Raw genomic sequence first — 16,583 nt, 5'->3', positions numbered from 1 at the left:
TGGTACATGTCTGTTTGGTGGATTGTGGTATGTGTCTGCCATGTGGTTTGTGGTATGTATATGTTACATGGTACATGTCTGTTTGGTGGATCGTGGTACTCACCGTCAATGTTCACGATGTCTGAACCTGAGAAAGAGCAGAAAACAACATCCTGAGTGAGAGCGTTATATGCACTGAATGATTAGATCCGAGCAAAGTGTAAGGGCGAAAACCTGGAGGAAAGGAGGTAATTACCCGTAATTACCCCCCCTCCACAGACCGCCCCACTGGTGGGCAGGAGGTCACACATTAGCCTCCACTCTCTTAAAGGGTTAGTGCATTATTAGTCCCCTTAAGTGATCTGTGATTAACGGCCAGTACAGTACAGGGCGCCATCTGGCGGCTGTGCAGTCCAGCGCTGTATAACGGGGGTGCTCTCCTCCACAAACCAAGAGTGCTTCAACATGGGCAGAGCCAATCGTAACTAGGCCGTGTCACGTAATAACATGCCTCCCAAGTGTCCCTCTTTTTACCCATGTCCCTTTGTCCCTCTTTGATCCTTAAATGTCCCTCTTTTTGACCTGGGGAATTAAAGCTTTAACGTGCATTAATACATTTACTAAATTGCTCCGCATGGTTTCTACCTGTAGATTAGACCAGAACTTTATCATTTGGTGCAATTTGGACCTTAAAATATCAATAATGCAATGATTTATGTGCTAACATTTACAGTACAGAGCAAAAGTTTGGACGCACCTTCTCATTCAGAGTTTTCTTTATTTCCATGACTATGACAATTGTAGATTCACACTGAAGGCATCAAAACTATGAATTATCACATGTGGAATTATATACATAACAAAAAAGTGTGAAACAACTGAAAATATGTCATATTCTAGGTTCTTCACAGTAGCCACCTTTTGCTTTGATTACTGCTTTGCACACTCTTGGCATTCTCTTGATGAGCTTCCAGAGGTAGTCACCTGAAATGGTCTTCACTTCACAGGTGTGCCCTGTCAGGTGTAATAAGTGGGATTTCTTGCCTTATAAATGGGGTTGGGACCATCAGTTGCGTTGTGGAGAAGTCAGGTAGATAAACAGCTGATAGTCCTACTGAATAGACTGTTAGAATTTGTATTATGGCAAGAAAAAAGCAGCTAAGTAAAGAAAAACGAGTGGCCATCATTACTTTAAGAAATGAAGGTCAGTCAGTCCGAAAAATTGGGAAAACTTTGAAAGTGTCCCCAAGTGCAGTCACAAAAACCATCAAGCGCTACAAAGAAACTGGCTCACATGCGGACCGCCCCAGGAAAGGAAGACCAAGAGTCACCTCTGCTGCGGAGGAGAAGTTCATCCGAGTCACCAGCCTCAGAAATCGCAGGTTAACAGCAGCTCAGATTAGAGACCAGGTCAATGCCACCCAGACTCCTAGCAGCAGACACAAATCCTGCTAGGGGAAGGAAGCAGGCTTTGTCCTGTCAGGACAGGCTCTGCCTGTCCTAGCCAACCTTATCACTAGAGGTTGTGCATTTCAGTTGCATGTCCCCTCCTGGGCTTGCATTGCCTAAATCCAAGCTAAATCCATTGCCTAAATCCAAGCTAGAGCTTGAGGTACTCAAAGCCAAGACGAGAAGTTCCTAGGATTATCTACAGTAAGAGACTGACTACTACTACTAACATAGCTGAGCTGAGAGAGCTACTCCCTAAGGATACAGCAGCAGAGAGGAGTTTGTTTGCAGATAGAGTGTTTATCTGCCATTTGCCTGCTGAAACCGAGATAAAGTCTGGAAACTGTATGGATTACTGTTTATGGAAAGTAAAGCAATTGTTCAACCGTTTACCAAGTCTGGACTCAACTTTATTTCTTCATCATCCAAGTTAACCACCCCATTTGCACTGCTTCGGACCACACTCGTCTGGGATCCAACCATATCCAAAGGTAGGAGCACCGTGACAAGTGAGACACAACATCCCCAGGGATATTGTGGCCTATTTATCACCACTCTGGCCTTCCTACCTATGGGTATCATAACATCACTTAAAATGGAGCCTTGCGCTTCCGCTGCTTTACCACAGCTGGCCTCGCGACTACTTACTCTAGCAGAGGGAGATATAATCATAAATACTTCTTAAGGGATCCCCCAGGCGGCATGTAGTGGGATTGTTGCATTATAATAACCAATCATAAATAAGGCGGTCATATGACGGGGGCTCGGATACAGTCCATGATCCCAGGACGGGGGCTCGGATGCAGTCCATGATCCCAGGATGGGGGCTCGGATACAGTCCATGATCCCAGGACGGGGGCTCGGATGCAGTCCATGATCCCAGGATGGGGGCTCGGATACAGTCCATGATCCCAGGATGGGGGCTCAGATACAGTCCGCACTCCCAGGAAGGGGGCTCAGATACAGTCCATGCTCCCAGGACAGGGGCTCGGATACAGTCCATGATCCCAGGACGGGGGCTCGGATACAGTCCATGATCCCAGGACGGGGGCTCGGATACAGTCCATGATCCCAGGACGGGGGCTCGGATACAGTCCATGATCCCAGGATGGGGGCTCAGATACAGTCCGCACTCCCAGGAAGGGGGCTTAGATACAGTCCATGCTCCCAGGATGCGGGCTGGGATACAGTCCACACTCCCAGAACGGGGCACAGATACAGTCCACGCTCCCAGGAAGGGGGCTGGGATACAGTCCACGCTCCCAGAATGGGGGCTGGGATACAGTCCACGCTCCCAGGATGGGGGCTAGGATACAGTCCACGCTCCCAGGAAGGGGGCTGGGATACAGTCCACGCTCCCAGGAAGGGGGCTGGGATACAGTCCACGCTCCCAGGATGGGGGCTGGGTGGGATACAGTCCACGCTCCCAGGATGGGGGCTCTGATACAGTCCATGCTCCCAGGATGGGGGCTGGGATACAGTCCACGCTCCAAGGATGGGGGCTGGGATACAGTCCACGCTCCCAGGATGGGGGCTGGGATACAGTCCACGCTCCCAGGATGGGGGCTGGGATACAGTCCACGCTCCCAGGATGGGGGCTGGGATACAGTCCACGCTCCCAGGATGGGGGCTGGGATACAGTCCACGCTCCCAGGATGGGGGCTCTGATACAGTCCACACTCCCGCTGCCCTATTAGGCCTAGACACCCACCAGTATGGCACCCCCGGCCACACGTATGTTTGGCTTCTTCTTGATCCGTCATACTGGTGGTTACGGACCTTACTCTTCGTTTTGTGGTGCGTCAGTCTGTGTCATGAAGATCTTATCACTTTTATGCCATTTCTTTGTGCTGGGTTATAATGGACAGTATTATAATCTCCAGCGGGGTCTCACTTACCTAGCGCTCTGTGAATCACACAATGTATAAAGTCTATACATACAAACCGCTGCAGCAATATCCTGCCGTGTATGTCTCCTGTCCTATAGGGGAGCCAACGGGAACATGGAAAATACGGGACCATAGAAAAGCCCTATGTGTGGAGTTCCGTGGAGTACAGCACCCCCTGGAATACAGCGCCCAGTGGAGTAAGGCGCCCCGGGAAGAACAGCACCCCCTGGAATACAGAGCCCAGTGGAGTACGGCACCCCTGTAGACTACAGCGCCCCCTGAAATACAGAGATGAGGGACACTATACACACCTCCACACCTCATACCGTCACTGTAGGTACACCTCGCCCCTCACACGGTCACTGTAGGTACACCTCCGCCCCTCACACGGTCACTGTACGTACACCTCCGCCCCTCACACGGTGACTGTAAGTAGACCTCCGCCCCTCACACGGTGACTGTAAGTACACCTCCACCCCTCACACGGTCACTGTAAGTACACCTCGCCCCTCACACGGTCACTGTAAGTACACCTCCGCCCCTCACACGGTCACTGTAGGTACACCTCCGCCCCTCACACGGTCACTGTACGTACACCTCCGCCCCTCACACGGTCACTGTAGGTACACCTCCGCCCCTTACACGGTCACTGTAGGTACACCTCCACCCCTCACACGGTCACTGTAGGTACACCTCGCCCCTCACACGGTCACTGTAGGTACACTTCCGCCCCTCACACCGTCACTGTAGGTACACCTCCACACCTCATACCGTCACTGTAGGTACACCTTGCCCCTCACACGGTCACTGTAGGTACACCTCGCCCCTCACACCGTCACTGTAGGTACACCTCGCCCCTCACACGGTCACTGTAGGTACACCTCCGCCCCTCACACGGTCACTGTAGGTACACCTCCGCCCCTCACACGGTCACTGTAGGTACACCTCCGCCCCTCACACCGTCACTGTAGGTACACCTCCGCCCCTCACACCGTCACTGTAGGTACACCTCCACCCCTCACACGGTCACTGTACGTACACCTCGGCCCCTCATGCGGTCACTGTAGGTACACCTCCGCCCCTCATACGGTCACTGTAGGTACACCTCCGCCCCTCACACGGTCACTGTAGGTACACCTCCGCCCCTCACACGGTCACTGTAGGTACACCTCCACCCCTCACACGGTCACTGTAGGTACACCTCCGCCCCTCACACGGTCACTGTAGGTACACCTCCGCCCCTCACACGGTCACTGTAGGTACACCTCCGCCCCTCATATGGTCACTGTAGGTACACCTCCACCCCTCACACGGTCACTGTAGGTACACCTCGCCCCTCACACGGTCACTGTAGGTACACCTCGCCCCTCACACGGTCACTGTAAGTACACCTCCACCCCTCACACGGTCACTGTAGGTACACCTCGCCCCTCACGGTCACTGTAGGTACACCTCCCCCTCACACGGTCACTGTAGGTACACCTCCGCCCCTCACACGGTCACTGTAGGTACACCTCCGCCCCTCACACGGTCACTGTAGGTACACCTCCCCCCTCACACGGTCACTGTAGGTACACCTCGCCCCTCACACGGTCACTGTACGTACACCTCCGCCCCTCACACGGTCACTGTAGGTACACCTCCGCCCCTCACACGGTCACTGTAGGTACACCTCTGCCCCTCACACGGTCACTGTAGGTACACCTCTGCCCCTCACACGGTCACTGTACGTACACCTCCACCCCTCACACGGTCACTGTAGGTACACCTCGCCCCTCACACGGTCACTGTAGGTACACCTCGCCCCTCACACGGTCACTGTAGGTACACCTCCGCCCCCTCACACGGTCACTGTAGGTACACCTCCACCCCTCACACGGTCACTGTAGGTACACCTCCGCCCCTCACACGGTCACTGTAGGTACACCTCCGCCCCTCACACGGTCACTGTACGTACACCTCGGCCCCTCACACGGTCACTGTAGGTACACCTCCGCCCCTCACACGGTCACTGTAGGTACACCTCCGCCCCTCCCACGGTCACTGTAGGTACACCTCCGCCCCTCACACGGTCACTGTAGGTACACCTCCGCCCCTCACACGGTCACTGTACGTACACCTCTGCCCCTCACACGGTCACTGTAGGTACACCTCCGCCCCTCACACGGTCACTGTAGGTACACCTCCACCCCTCACACGGTCACTGTAGGTACACCTCGCCCCTCACACGGTCACTGTAGGTACACCTCCGCCCCTCACACGGTCAGTGTAGGTACACCTCCTCCCCTCACACGGTCACTGTAGGTACACCTCCGCCCCTCACACGGTCACTGTAGGTACACCTCGCCCCTCACACGGTCACTGTAGGTACACCTCCGCCCCTCACACGGTCACTGTAGGTACACCTCCGCCCCTCACAAGGTCACTGTAGGTACACCTCCGCCCCTCACACGGTCACTGTAGGTACACCTCTGCCCCTCACATGGTCACTGTAGGTACACCTCCGCCCCTCACACGGTCACTGTAGGTACACCTCCGCCCCTCACACGGTCACTGTACGTACACCTCCGCCCCTCACACCGTCACTGTAGGTACACCTCCACACCTCATACCGTCACTGTACGTACACCTCGCCCCTCACACGGTGACTGTAGGTACACTTCCGCCCCTCACACCGTCACTGTAGGTACACCTCCGCACCTCATACCGTCACTGTAGGTACACCTCGCCCCTCACACGGTCACTGTAGGTACACCTCGCCCCTCACACGGTCACTGTAGGTACACCTCCGCCCCTCACACGGTCACTGTAGGTACACCTCCGCCCCTCACACGGTCACTGTAGGTACACCTCCGCCCCTCACACGGTCACTGTAGGTACACCTCCGCCCCTCACACGGTCACTGTAGGTACACCTCCGCCCCTCACACGGTCACTGTAGGTACACCTCCGCCCCTCACACGGTGACTGTAAGTACACCTCCACCCCTCACACGGTCACTGTAGGTACACCTCGGCCCCTCATGCGGTCACTGTAGGTACACCTCCGCCCCTCATACGGTCACTGTAGGTACACCTCCGCCCCTCACACGGTCACTGTAGGTACACCTCCGCCCCTCATATGGTCACTGTAGGTACACCTCCACCCCTCACACGGTCACTGTAGGTACACCTCGCCCCTCACACGGTCACTGTAGGTACACCTCGCCCCTCACACGGTCACTGTAAGTACACCTCGCCCCTCACACGGTCACTGTAGGTACACCTCGCCCCTCACGGTCACTGTATGTACACCTCCGCCCCTCACACGGTCACTGTAGGTACACCTCCGCCCCTCACACGGTCACTGTAGGTACACCTCCGCCCCTCACACGGTCACTGTAGGTACACCTCCGCCCCTCACACGGTCACTGTAGGTACACCTCCCCCCTCACACGGTCACTGTAGGTACACCTCGCCCCTCACACGGTCACTGTACGTACACCTCCGCCCCTCACACGGTCACTGTAGGTACACCTCCGCCCCTCACACGGTCACTGTAGGTACACCTCTGCCCCTCACACGGTCACTGTAGGTACACCTCGCCCCTCACACGGTCACTGTACGTACACCTCCCCCCTCACACGGTCACTGTAGGTACACCTCGCCCCTCACACGGTCACTGTACGTACACCTCCGCCCCTCACACGGTCACTGTAGGTACACCTCCGCCCCTCACACGGTCACTGTAGGTACACCTCCGCCCCTCACACGGTCACTGTAGGTACACCTCGGCCCCTCACATGGTCACTGTAGGTACACCTCCGCCCCTCACACGGTCACTGTAGGTACACCTCCGCCCCTCACATGGTCACTGTAGGTACACCTCCGCCCCTCACACGGTCACTGTAGGTACACCTCTGCCCCTCACACGGTCACTGTAGGTACACCTCTGCCCCTCACACGGTCACTGTACGTACACCTCCGCCCCTCACACGGTCACTGTAGGTATACCTCAGCCCCTCACACGGTCACTGTAAGTACACCTCCGCCCCTCACACGGTCACTGTAGGTATACCTCCGCCCCTCACACGGTCACTGTAAGTACACCTCCACCCCTCACACGGTCACTGTAGGTACACCAAGCCCCTCACACGGTCACTGTAAGTACACCTCCACCCCTCACACGGTCACTGTAGGTACACCTCGCCCCTCACACGGTCACTGTACGTACACCTCCGCCCCTCACACGGTCACTGTAGGTATACCTCAGCCCCTCACACGGTCACTGTAAGTACACCTCCGCCCCTCACACGGTCACTGTAGGTATACCTCCGCCCCTCACACGGTCACTGTAGGTACACCTCGCCCCTCACACGGTCACTGTAGGTACACCTCCGCCCCTCACACGGTCACTGTAGGTACACCTCCGCCCCTCACACGGTCACTGTAGGTACACCTCCGCCCCTCACACGGTCACTATACGTACACCTCCACCCCTCACACGGTCACTGTAGGTACACCTCGCCCCTCACACGGTCACTGTAAGTACACCTCCACCCCTCACACGGTCACTGTAGGTACACCTCGCCCCTCACACGGTCACTGTAGGTACACCTCGCCCCTCACACGGTCACTGTAGGTACACCTCCGCCCCTCACACGGTCACTGTAGGTACACCTCTGCCCCTCACACGGTCACTGTAGGTACACCTCCGCCCCTCACACGGTCACTGTAGGTACACCTCCGCCCCTCACACGGTCACTGTAGGTACACCTCCGCCCCTCACACGGTCACTGTAGGTACACCTCCGCCCCTCACACGGTCACTGTAGGTACACCTCCGCCCCTCACACGGTCACTGTAGGTACACCTCCGCCCCTCACACGGTCACTGTAGGTACACCTCCGCCCCTCACATGGTCACTGTAGGTACACCTCCGCCCCTCACACGGTCACTGTAGGTACACCTCCGCCCCTCACACTTACAGGCTCTACTGGTTAAGCATCTTCCAGCCTCGCTCAGTCTCTGCTCCAGGTCTTCCTGCCTCTTCTTTTGCTGCTCTGAATATCCTCTTCTGTTGTTGTCCAGGTTCTTCTGTGTCTCTTGGAGGGATTGTCTTACATTGTTAAGTTCTGTAATCTTTTGGTTTAATGTCATTGTTGTTGAGTAGAGTTTCCTCTTGGTTTCTGCGAGAGAGGTTTTTGTCTGAGTCAGCGACCTCTCTAATGTCGTCTTCTCTGTACGGACTGATCTGAGGTTGTCCTCACATCTAGAGAAGAAAGCAAGATATGAGACCAGCCTAAAATAATCCATTGTACTGGAGCTCTACTGGACCATAGGAGTCAAGTGAGTGTGTGGACATAAGGCGCAGGATCACAACCAGATGTAAAATGTCATGAAGTTTATTGGAAGACAACGCGTTTTGGGGTTCTATGGACCCCTTTGGCAAGTCTTTGAGGCTGAAGAGGAAGGGACCAGAGGCACGGCCGTTCATTGCCAGCACGTGGGGCGTCTTCTTCGCTGTGTCGGCAGTGAACGGCCGTGCCTCTGGTCCCTTCCTCTGCAGCCTAGGAAGAGTCGACCCCCTAGACATGCGAGCAGGAGGAGGCAGAGCCAGGCTGTGACGGGCGGACCGGTAAGTAAGACCCTATTTAATTGTCTGATGGCAACCTAGTGAGGTTGCATCATGGAGGTCCAGGCGTCTAACAAGCAGGAGACTTGCTCAGACTCCCCCGTCCAGGCCCCTGTAAGTAGCTTCTTTATGGGCTTAAGCAGGGGTTTATGGGAAACTACGACACTAAAGATAGTCTCTATTTCATTTCAACCTAGACCACAAAAGAGTCGGGGCTCAAATCTCATGGAGACCCGGAAAAGAAGGGAAGAATGTGTGCGACCTGCCAAACAAGGCTTCTGGAGCCATATAAAAAACCTTTATGTCCAGAATGCCTTTCCAAAATTCTTAAGGACGAGCGGTCATCTCTACTCTCGGATTTGAGAGCTATTGTAAGAGAGTAGGTACAGGTGGCAACCTCAGACCAGAACCCAGACCCAGTACCATCTTCCCCGCCTCCAAAAGAACCAGGATCCAGTTAGACTCTGATTCAGAGGAAGAGGGATTATGTGGTTCAGATGAAATGGAAGATGAGGGCTCATTGTCCTATCCTCAGGAAGAACAGAGAAGATATTTATTTTCGTCCGAGGATCTAGACCCCTACTCAGCGCTATAAGACAAACCATGGCTATTGAGGAGGAGGAACAGGCGCGCTCTGTTGAGGACGAGATGTTTTGCGGCCTAAAAGTCAGGAAAAGAAAGGTCTTCCCGGTAAATAAAAACTTAAAAGACCTCATTACAGAAGAATGGGCAGATGGAGAAAAGAAACTCTTCATTCCCAGAGAATTTATAAACAGGCTGCGCTTTGATCTGATGGACACTAAACTCTGGGACGAGGGCCCGAAAGTAGGCCAAAGTAGTAAAGAAAACCTCAATCCCGTTTGAGGATTCATCGCAGCTAAGGGATCCCATGGATCGGAGGTTGGATGGTTTACGGAAAAAATCCTTGGAATCAGGGGCGGCTGCAATTAATACTAACATCGCTGCCACTTCAGCTTCCAGAGCCTTAGTCCTATGGATAAATCAACTGGAGAATCACCTCAGGGCTAAGACATCCAGGGAAGAGATCCTAGAGTCACTCCCTTTTCTAAAGATGGCCTCAAGTTTCCTGGCTGACGCCTCAGCGGAATCTATTAGATTTGCAGCTAAGTCGCAGTCACAGACTAACACTGCTAGACGTGCCCTCTGGCTTAAGTCCTGGTCTGGAGATGTAGCATCTAAAAACAGACTCTTCTCTATACCCTTTTCTGGCTCCTTTATGTTCGGCCCAGTCTTGGACTCCATCCTCCAAAACGTGGCTGATAACAAAAAAGCCTTTCCTGAAGAAAAATTAAAAAATCGCAGCCCTTTCGTAGAGCCTCTGGCCAGGGTCAGACCAAGTCTTATAGAGGGAAAGGTAAATCAGGTCATTGGAGCCACCACAAAGAGGGTAGGCAAAATAATTGTGGAGCCCCAGTTAAGGGTCTTCAACACAGCTGTCTGTGGATGGATAACTGGCTTAGGTCTTCCCCGTCACATCCTTAAAGCTTGTAAAAGAGCGGGATCTTGACATAGGGGCCACTTAATATGGTGGATTTGGTGATCTCTGTAATGGGGACACGCCTTTGCTCGGTTTTCCTTCCTTTGAGGGATATCTGGCTTTCACTGTGTTGAAGACCCTTAACTGGGGCTCCACAATTATTTTGCATATTACTGTTTCCCAGGGAGCTTTGCACTTTGGATTGCTGTGTCGAGACTCTTAAATGAGGCTCCACAGTGTTTTCTGTAACTGGTCTCCCTAAGATCAGCCATTGTTTTGTTTGTCCAAAGGGGGTAGGGGAAGGGGATTCCTCTTTAACCCCAATACCAGCACTGGGAAACAATGACGTCAGACCGGTAGGGGGGAGATTTTGTCACTTTTTGGGAAAATTGGAAGCGAGTCACCCACAATCAGTGGATCCTGGACTTCATCAGGGATGGTTTCAGGATAGATTTCCAAAGTCCTCCCCCACAAACCTTCCAGTTGACTCACTTCGAATCTCCTCTCCTTCAACAACAACTTTTGTCAGACGTACAAAAACTTCTGGTTCAAGGAGCCATCATCCAGGTCCCTCTTCTCCAGCAATTCACAGGGCACTACTCAAGACAATTTATTTATTTTTTTAAACGGTCGGGTCGGCAAGGACTATCATCAATTTATAATTTCTAAACAAGTGGGTGACCTACTACAGGTTCAATATGGAATCAATAAGGTCCACTACTCCATTGATCCCACCAGGTGCTCTCCTTTGCACATTGGATCTCAAGGATGTGTACTACCACATCCCCATACATCTACAACATCAGCAGTACCTAAGATTTGCGGTCAAGTGCAAGGAGGAGAGTCTTCACTACCAATTCCAGTGCCTGCCGTTCGGAATTTCATCTGCCCCCTGTCTCTTTATAAAGATAGTATCAGAAATTATGGCCCATCTTCGCCAGAGTCTGATTACAATTGTGCGCTACTTGGACGATTTTCTGCTGATAGCAGATTCAGTACAAAAGCTGTTGGGGGACATCCAACAGACTTTGTCCCTATTCAAAGACCTGGGGTGGATTATAAATTATCAAAAATCGGACCTAGTACCAGACACGAGGAAAGATTTCCTGGGGACTCTCCTGGACATGAGGACACAGCACTCCTTTCTGCCGTTGAGGAAACAGATCAATATAAGAGAAAAGATGGAGTCGTTCAAAAGAAAGAGAACCCACTCACTAAGAGAGGCAATGCAGATCCTGGGGCTAATGACCTCCTGTATTTCAATTATACCTTGGGCCCAGTTCCACTCCAGGACCCTCCAGGAGGCAGTTTTGACAGCCTGGGACAGATACCACCGCTCTCTCAACTCCAAGATAAAGCTGACAGACAAAGTTCTGAACTCTCTGTCCTGGTGAATAGAACCCGAGAATTTGGAGAAGGGGGTCCTGCAGAATATGACTCCAGCCATAACAGTTACCACGGACTGAAGTCTCAGTTGCTGGGGGGGGGGCATGTAAATCAACATCTCTTCCAGGGTTCTGAGGTCCTTCAGGACAGAATAAAGTCCTCAAATTACTGGGAACTGAAGGCAGTGCTGAAGACACTGAGAGCAGCCAAGCACCTTCTCCAAGGTCAGCCTGAAAAGACAGGGCGGAACCAGATGCCCGCTCCTTCAAGGTCTAGTGGATCAAATTTTCACATGGGCAGAGATGGATGTTGTGTCCATTACAGCGACCCATTTGAAAGGATCTCAAAACTCCAGAGCCGACTTCCTAAGCCGGCACAGAATCAACGCGGGGGAATGGAGCCTGAACAAACAAGTTTTCCAACAGATCTGCCAGGTATGGGGCCAACCAGGGAAAACTCACAGCTGGAATGTTTCTACTCACTAAGCCCCAATGGCAATCCAGTGGCAGTAGACGCCCTTGCCTAGAGATGGGACATGAAGCTGGCATACGCCTTTCCTCCATTGCCTCTAATCCCGGCAGTCTTAAAGAAGATGAGGACCAGCTCTACCACTCGGATCCTGATAGTGCCAGACTGGCCCAAGAGAGCCTGGTACCCTATCTTAAAGGAGATGTTAATCAGAGATCCGTTTCCCCTTCCATACAGGATAGACCTGTTAACGCAGGGGCCGCTGGAGCATCCCAATCTCAACAAACTGAGACTGGCTGCCTGGATCCTGAGAGGCAGACCCTGAGGAAGAAGGGTCTCTCTGATCAGGTAATATCAACCCTGCAACAGAGCCGTAAACCAGTAACTTCGGCCATATATTTTAAAATATGGAAAAGGTTCTCATCTTGGCTAGCCCAAAATCACCCAGGGACTGAAAATCCATCCATAGGCTACATAATAGATTTCCTCCAGAGAGGGTTTGATCTAGGTTTAAAACCCAGCACACTCAAGGTACAGATCTCAGCCTTAAGTAGTTGCTTAGACTTTCCCTTAGCAGAACACAGGTGGGTTAAGAGGCTCATCAGGGCAGTTTCCAGAATACGGCCCACTTTAAGACAGACGGTTCCCACGTGGGACTTAAATATAGTACTGAACAGCTTATGTAATTCTCCCTTTGAACCCGTTGAGAATATATCTGACAAATTTCTATCCTTCAAAACAGTATTTCTACTAGCTATCACTACCGCCAGTAGGATAGGCGAGATACAGGCCCTGTTAGTTAGGGAACCCTTTTTGAAGGTCCTAGATCAGTGTTTCCCAACCAGTGTGCCTCCAGCTGTTGCAAAACTACACCTCCCAGCATGCCCGCACAGCCAAAGGCTGTCCAGGCATGCTGGGAGTTGTAGTTTTGCAACAGCTGGAGGCACAGTGGTTGGAAAACACTGTCCTAGATGATAGGATAGTTCTTAAATTGGATCATTCCTTTTTATCCAAGGTTGTCTCAGTGTTTCACAGAGAACAGGAGATAATACTTCCTTCATTTTGTACTGCTCCTAAAAACATACAGGAGGAACGGTTCCACTGTCTGGATGTGAGAAGAGCAGTTCTCGCCTACATCGAGCGGACGAAACCTTGGAGAAAATCACCAAACCTCTTCATCCAATTCGGTGGTAGAAACAAAGGGTGCAAAGCCTCAAAAACCTCTTTAGCCCGCTGGATCAAGGAGACCATCAGGGAATGTTATAGACTACAGGACTTGTCTTGCCACAAATCTTTGAGGGCTCATTCTACCAGAGCCATGGCTACAACCTGGGCGGAAAAAGCAGGAGCATCCATTGATCAGATCTGCAAGGCCGCAACCTGGTCTTCCTCCACTACCTTTGTCAGACATTACAGACTAGACTCAGTGGCCAATAAGGACTTTTGGCCGTAAAGTCCTGCAGGCAGCGGTCCCCCCCTAAGAATACGTTCTAAGTTGTTAGTTCTCCATGGGTGCTGTCATGGAGGACGTCCTGGAAATATATATTTAGTTTACTGGTAAATTGCTTTCCAGGAGTCCGGAATGACAGCACCCAGTATTAGTATTACCCCCCCTCCCTTTTTTTCTTGTACGTTATTTGGTTGGTATTGCTTGTACTGCTACTGTATACAGTGTGAATTAACATTGTTCTCAGAATAAAGATGTGGCTTCCTATCCAGTGTAGTAAGTTATAAGAACACTGGAGAGAGGGGGTGGGGAGGGGCCTTTTAAACTGTCTCTCTTCCTTTCCCAACAGAAGCCAATAGGACATCCTCCATGGGTGCTGTCAGTGCGGACTCCTGGAAAGCAATTTACCGGTAAACGAAATATACGTTTCTAGATATTCGCAAATTCTCGAAGTGTCAATATTCGCAATAAAAATTCACAATTAGAATATTCATGATCAACACTACACATCACGTGATACAAGCTGTTTACACCTGGAGCCCGGCGTTGTCTTCTCCACAGCTATTCTTGGCACAGAGCTTAGTCGTGCGTGAGAATCAGTCCTGTATTTCTGGATTTAGATCCTTTAATACAGATCTCCGATTTATTGGATGTTGGATCCTCTCTGGTTCTTCCACGCTCCATGCAGGTGGACTCTACTGATTCTGGCTGTTTAATGTCTCAAATGTACTTGGGGAAAAAAAAGCGTAGCACAAATAAACAATGTAAGATGAAAGTAAATCATGGAATAATTTTGCTTGACAAAATTGACTCTAGCTTTTTGTGTAAGTGTAACACCCCAGAGTTGTGTTACTACATGCCTCTACCCCGCTACTATCTTCTAAGAGCTTTTACACTGTCATCAGATGTGATTTTGCTTATGTCCTCTACAACTGTGCAACTAAAGCCATGTTAAATATAATTGTTTCTTGTAATTTTTCAGGTTACCAGCAGGTGGCAGCAACACATTGGCCAGGTACAAGTCCCAGTTTAGTGAATCTAGGCTGGAATGGATTATTCCAGCTTAGCTCCCCCTCTGTGAGCGAAGTGGGCTGTGACCACATCCTGCAGCATGGGTGGAGAAGGAAGTTAGAGTTAGTGTTGCCCACCCCCTGCTAGGGGTAGGGTGTGTGTGTGTGAGGAGATCCCCTGCATAGGGAAGACAGCAAGGATCTTGTCTCGGCTGAGACCTGATCACATTCCCAGACTGAGCACTTTCAGCCTCAGCTGGAAGAAGAAAGCAGAAACTACAACCTCCAGAGTTCCAGGAAGAAAGCATCCCCTGAGAATCTATCTGAGAGTAAGTCCAGAGACCTAGAAGAAGTCACTTCCTCCTTAGCTAGACTGTCCCAATACAGCAGAAGTTATAGAAAAGTGCAAAAGATTAATCCTTGTCACAATTACAGAGCTACCAAGCAGACAACTTATCCTGCAAGCTCCCCACCTTTAAAGCAGAAGCATTCATTCCTGCCAATCATTGCTAAAACCTGCTGGGACCAGAGACCAAAGCTGTATACTGCTTGGATACAAGTTATCTTCAGTAAAGAAACGTTTGAACTTCATCTAAAGGTCTGGACATCATTTCTGCTGCACAATTCCTCTATTACTCCTACTATCACTACACTCAAATGTATTGCAAGTGAGCCAGGAGTCCAGCCGTACCCAGGTAGGAGACACCGTGACACAACTACCACCAATCTATAGAGACATTATAAGCCATTACACCACTCTGACATTCCTAATCTGGGACGTGCGTTATAACACCTTGGAAGGGCCCTGGGGTAGTACCCTGCGCATGCTGCAATTGGCGTCACAAACAAATACAGACTATTATCCACCTGACCTGGCCACTGCATTAAAGTGGCGTCAGTGTACCCGTTCCTGGTCACTCCATTTTCGGCGTCCTACGAACAGGATCAAATTGTGTGCCTAACAGGATCGGATTGTGTGCCTACCTCTGCTACAACAGGATCGAATTGTGTGCCTAGCAGGATCGGATGGTGTGTCTACCATTGCTACAAGGCCTAGGAACTGTGTAAAAAACCCTGAAAATTGACTTTATTGCTTTTATTGCGGTGCCAGACAGCGTTAAACAGTGAGCGCCAGCACTCCAGGGGTTAATTCGCTACATTTTTGGTAATGGCGCCGCTTCTTCATGCCCTTTGGAAGTGGGAAAACTCAAGAAGGCTCTCTCAGGAGCGGGAAAATGAGGACTATGCCCCCCTGAAAGCGGGAAAACTAAAGACTGCCCTCCAAGAACTCTGTAATGTGAGCCAAGGGAGTGAAGACTTCTCCCCTCAGGCTCCACCCTCACTTCTTGTACTCGTCATGGCAGGAGAAGCAAAGAAGATGGCGCATCTCCCAACACCAAAATGGGACCAGATGGTCATTGGAGACGAACCAGTACATGAGATTCCGCTACTGGAGATCTGCATTTCCCAGGTGGTGAAGAAGACTGGCCCTGGCATCTTTGGATTACCTGCGGAGCCTGTGGATTCCTCCCCCAACACCGAGATTGCCGCCAGCGCGGAGGACAAGATGGCCACCGACAGCAAGCCCGCTTCCCGTGGAAACCACCGCCAGCGAAACCGTCCAGGCCGCGGAGGCCTCTGCATCGCAGACTGCATCTACGCCTCCAGCGACCGACGTCCCAGCTCCAGAGACAGCCCTGACCTCCGCCGAGCACCAGCAGGAGGCTCTGGAACCGGCCTGTAGCTGCCCCTTCACCACGCCTGTGGTCCCCGACACCTCTACTAGAGGCCCAGAGAGGCCCCGCTCCGCATGCCCGCTGGCGCGGCGGAAGCGGCTGGAGCTTCC

The 16,583-nt window shown here is 51.8% G+C and overlaps 1 protein-coding gene across 1 annotated transcript in view; it reads right to left on the bottom strand.

Annotated features, from left to right (window-relative positions):
- LOC122924908 (C-type lectin domain family 10 member A-like) overlaps positions 1–16,583 on the bottom strand; it is a 74,234-nt gene that overhangs the window by 12,707 nt on the left and 44,944 nt on the right. The window contains exons 5-6 of the mRNA XM_044276449.1: positions 8,282–8,565; positions 104–127 (exon numbers count right to left, since the gene is read on the bottom strand). Coding sequence (XP_044132384.1) covers positions 104–127; positions 8,282–8,565 — 308 coding nt within the window. The remainder of the gene's footprint in view (positions 1–103; positions 128–8,281; positions 8,566–16,583) is intronic.

Source organism: Bufo gargarizans, chromosome 1 (assembly GCF_014858855.1).
Source record: "Bufo gargarizans isolate SCDJY-AF-19 chromosome 1, ASM1485885v1, whole genome shotgun sequence".
NCBI lineage: Eukaryota > Metazoa > Chordata > Amphibia > Anura > Bufonidae > Bufo > Bufo gargarizans.
This window is presented reverse-complemented; position numbering and strand designations above follow the sequence as displayed.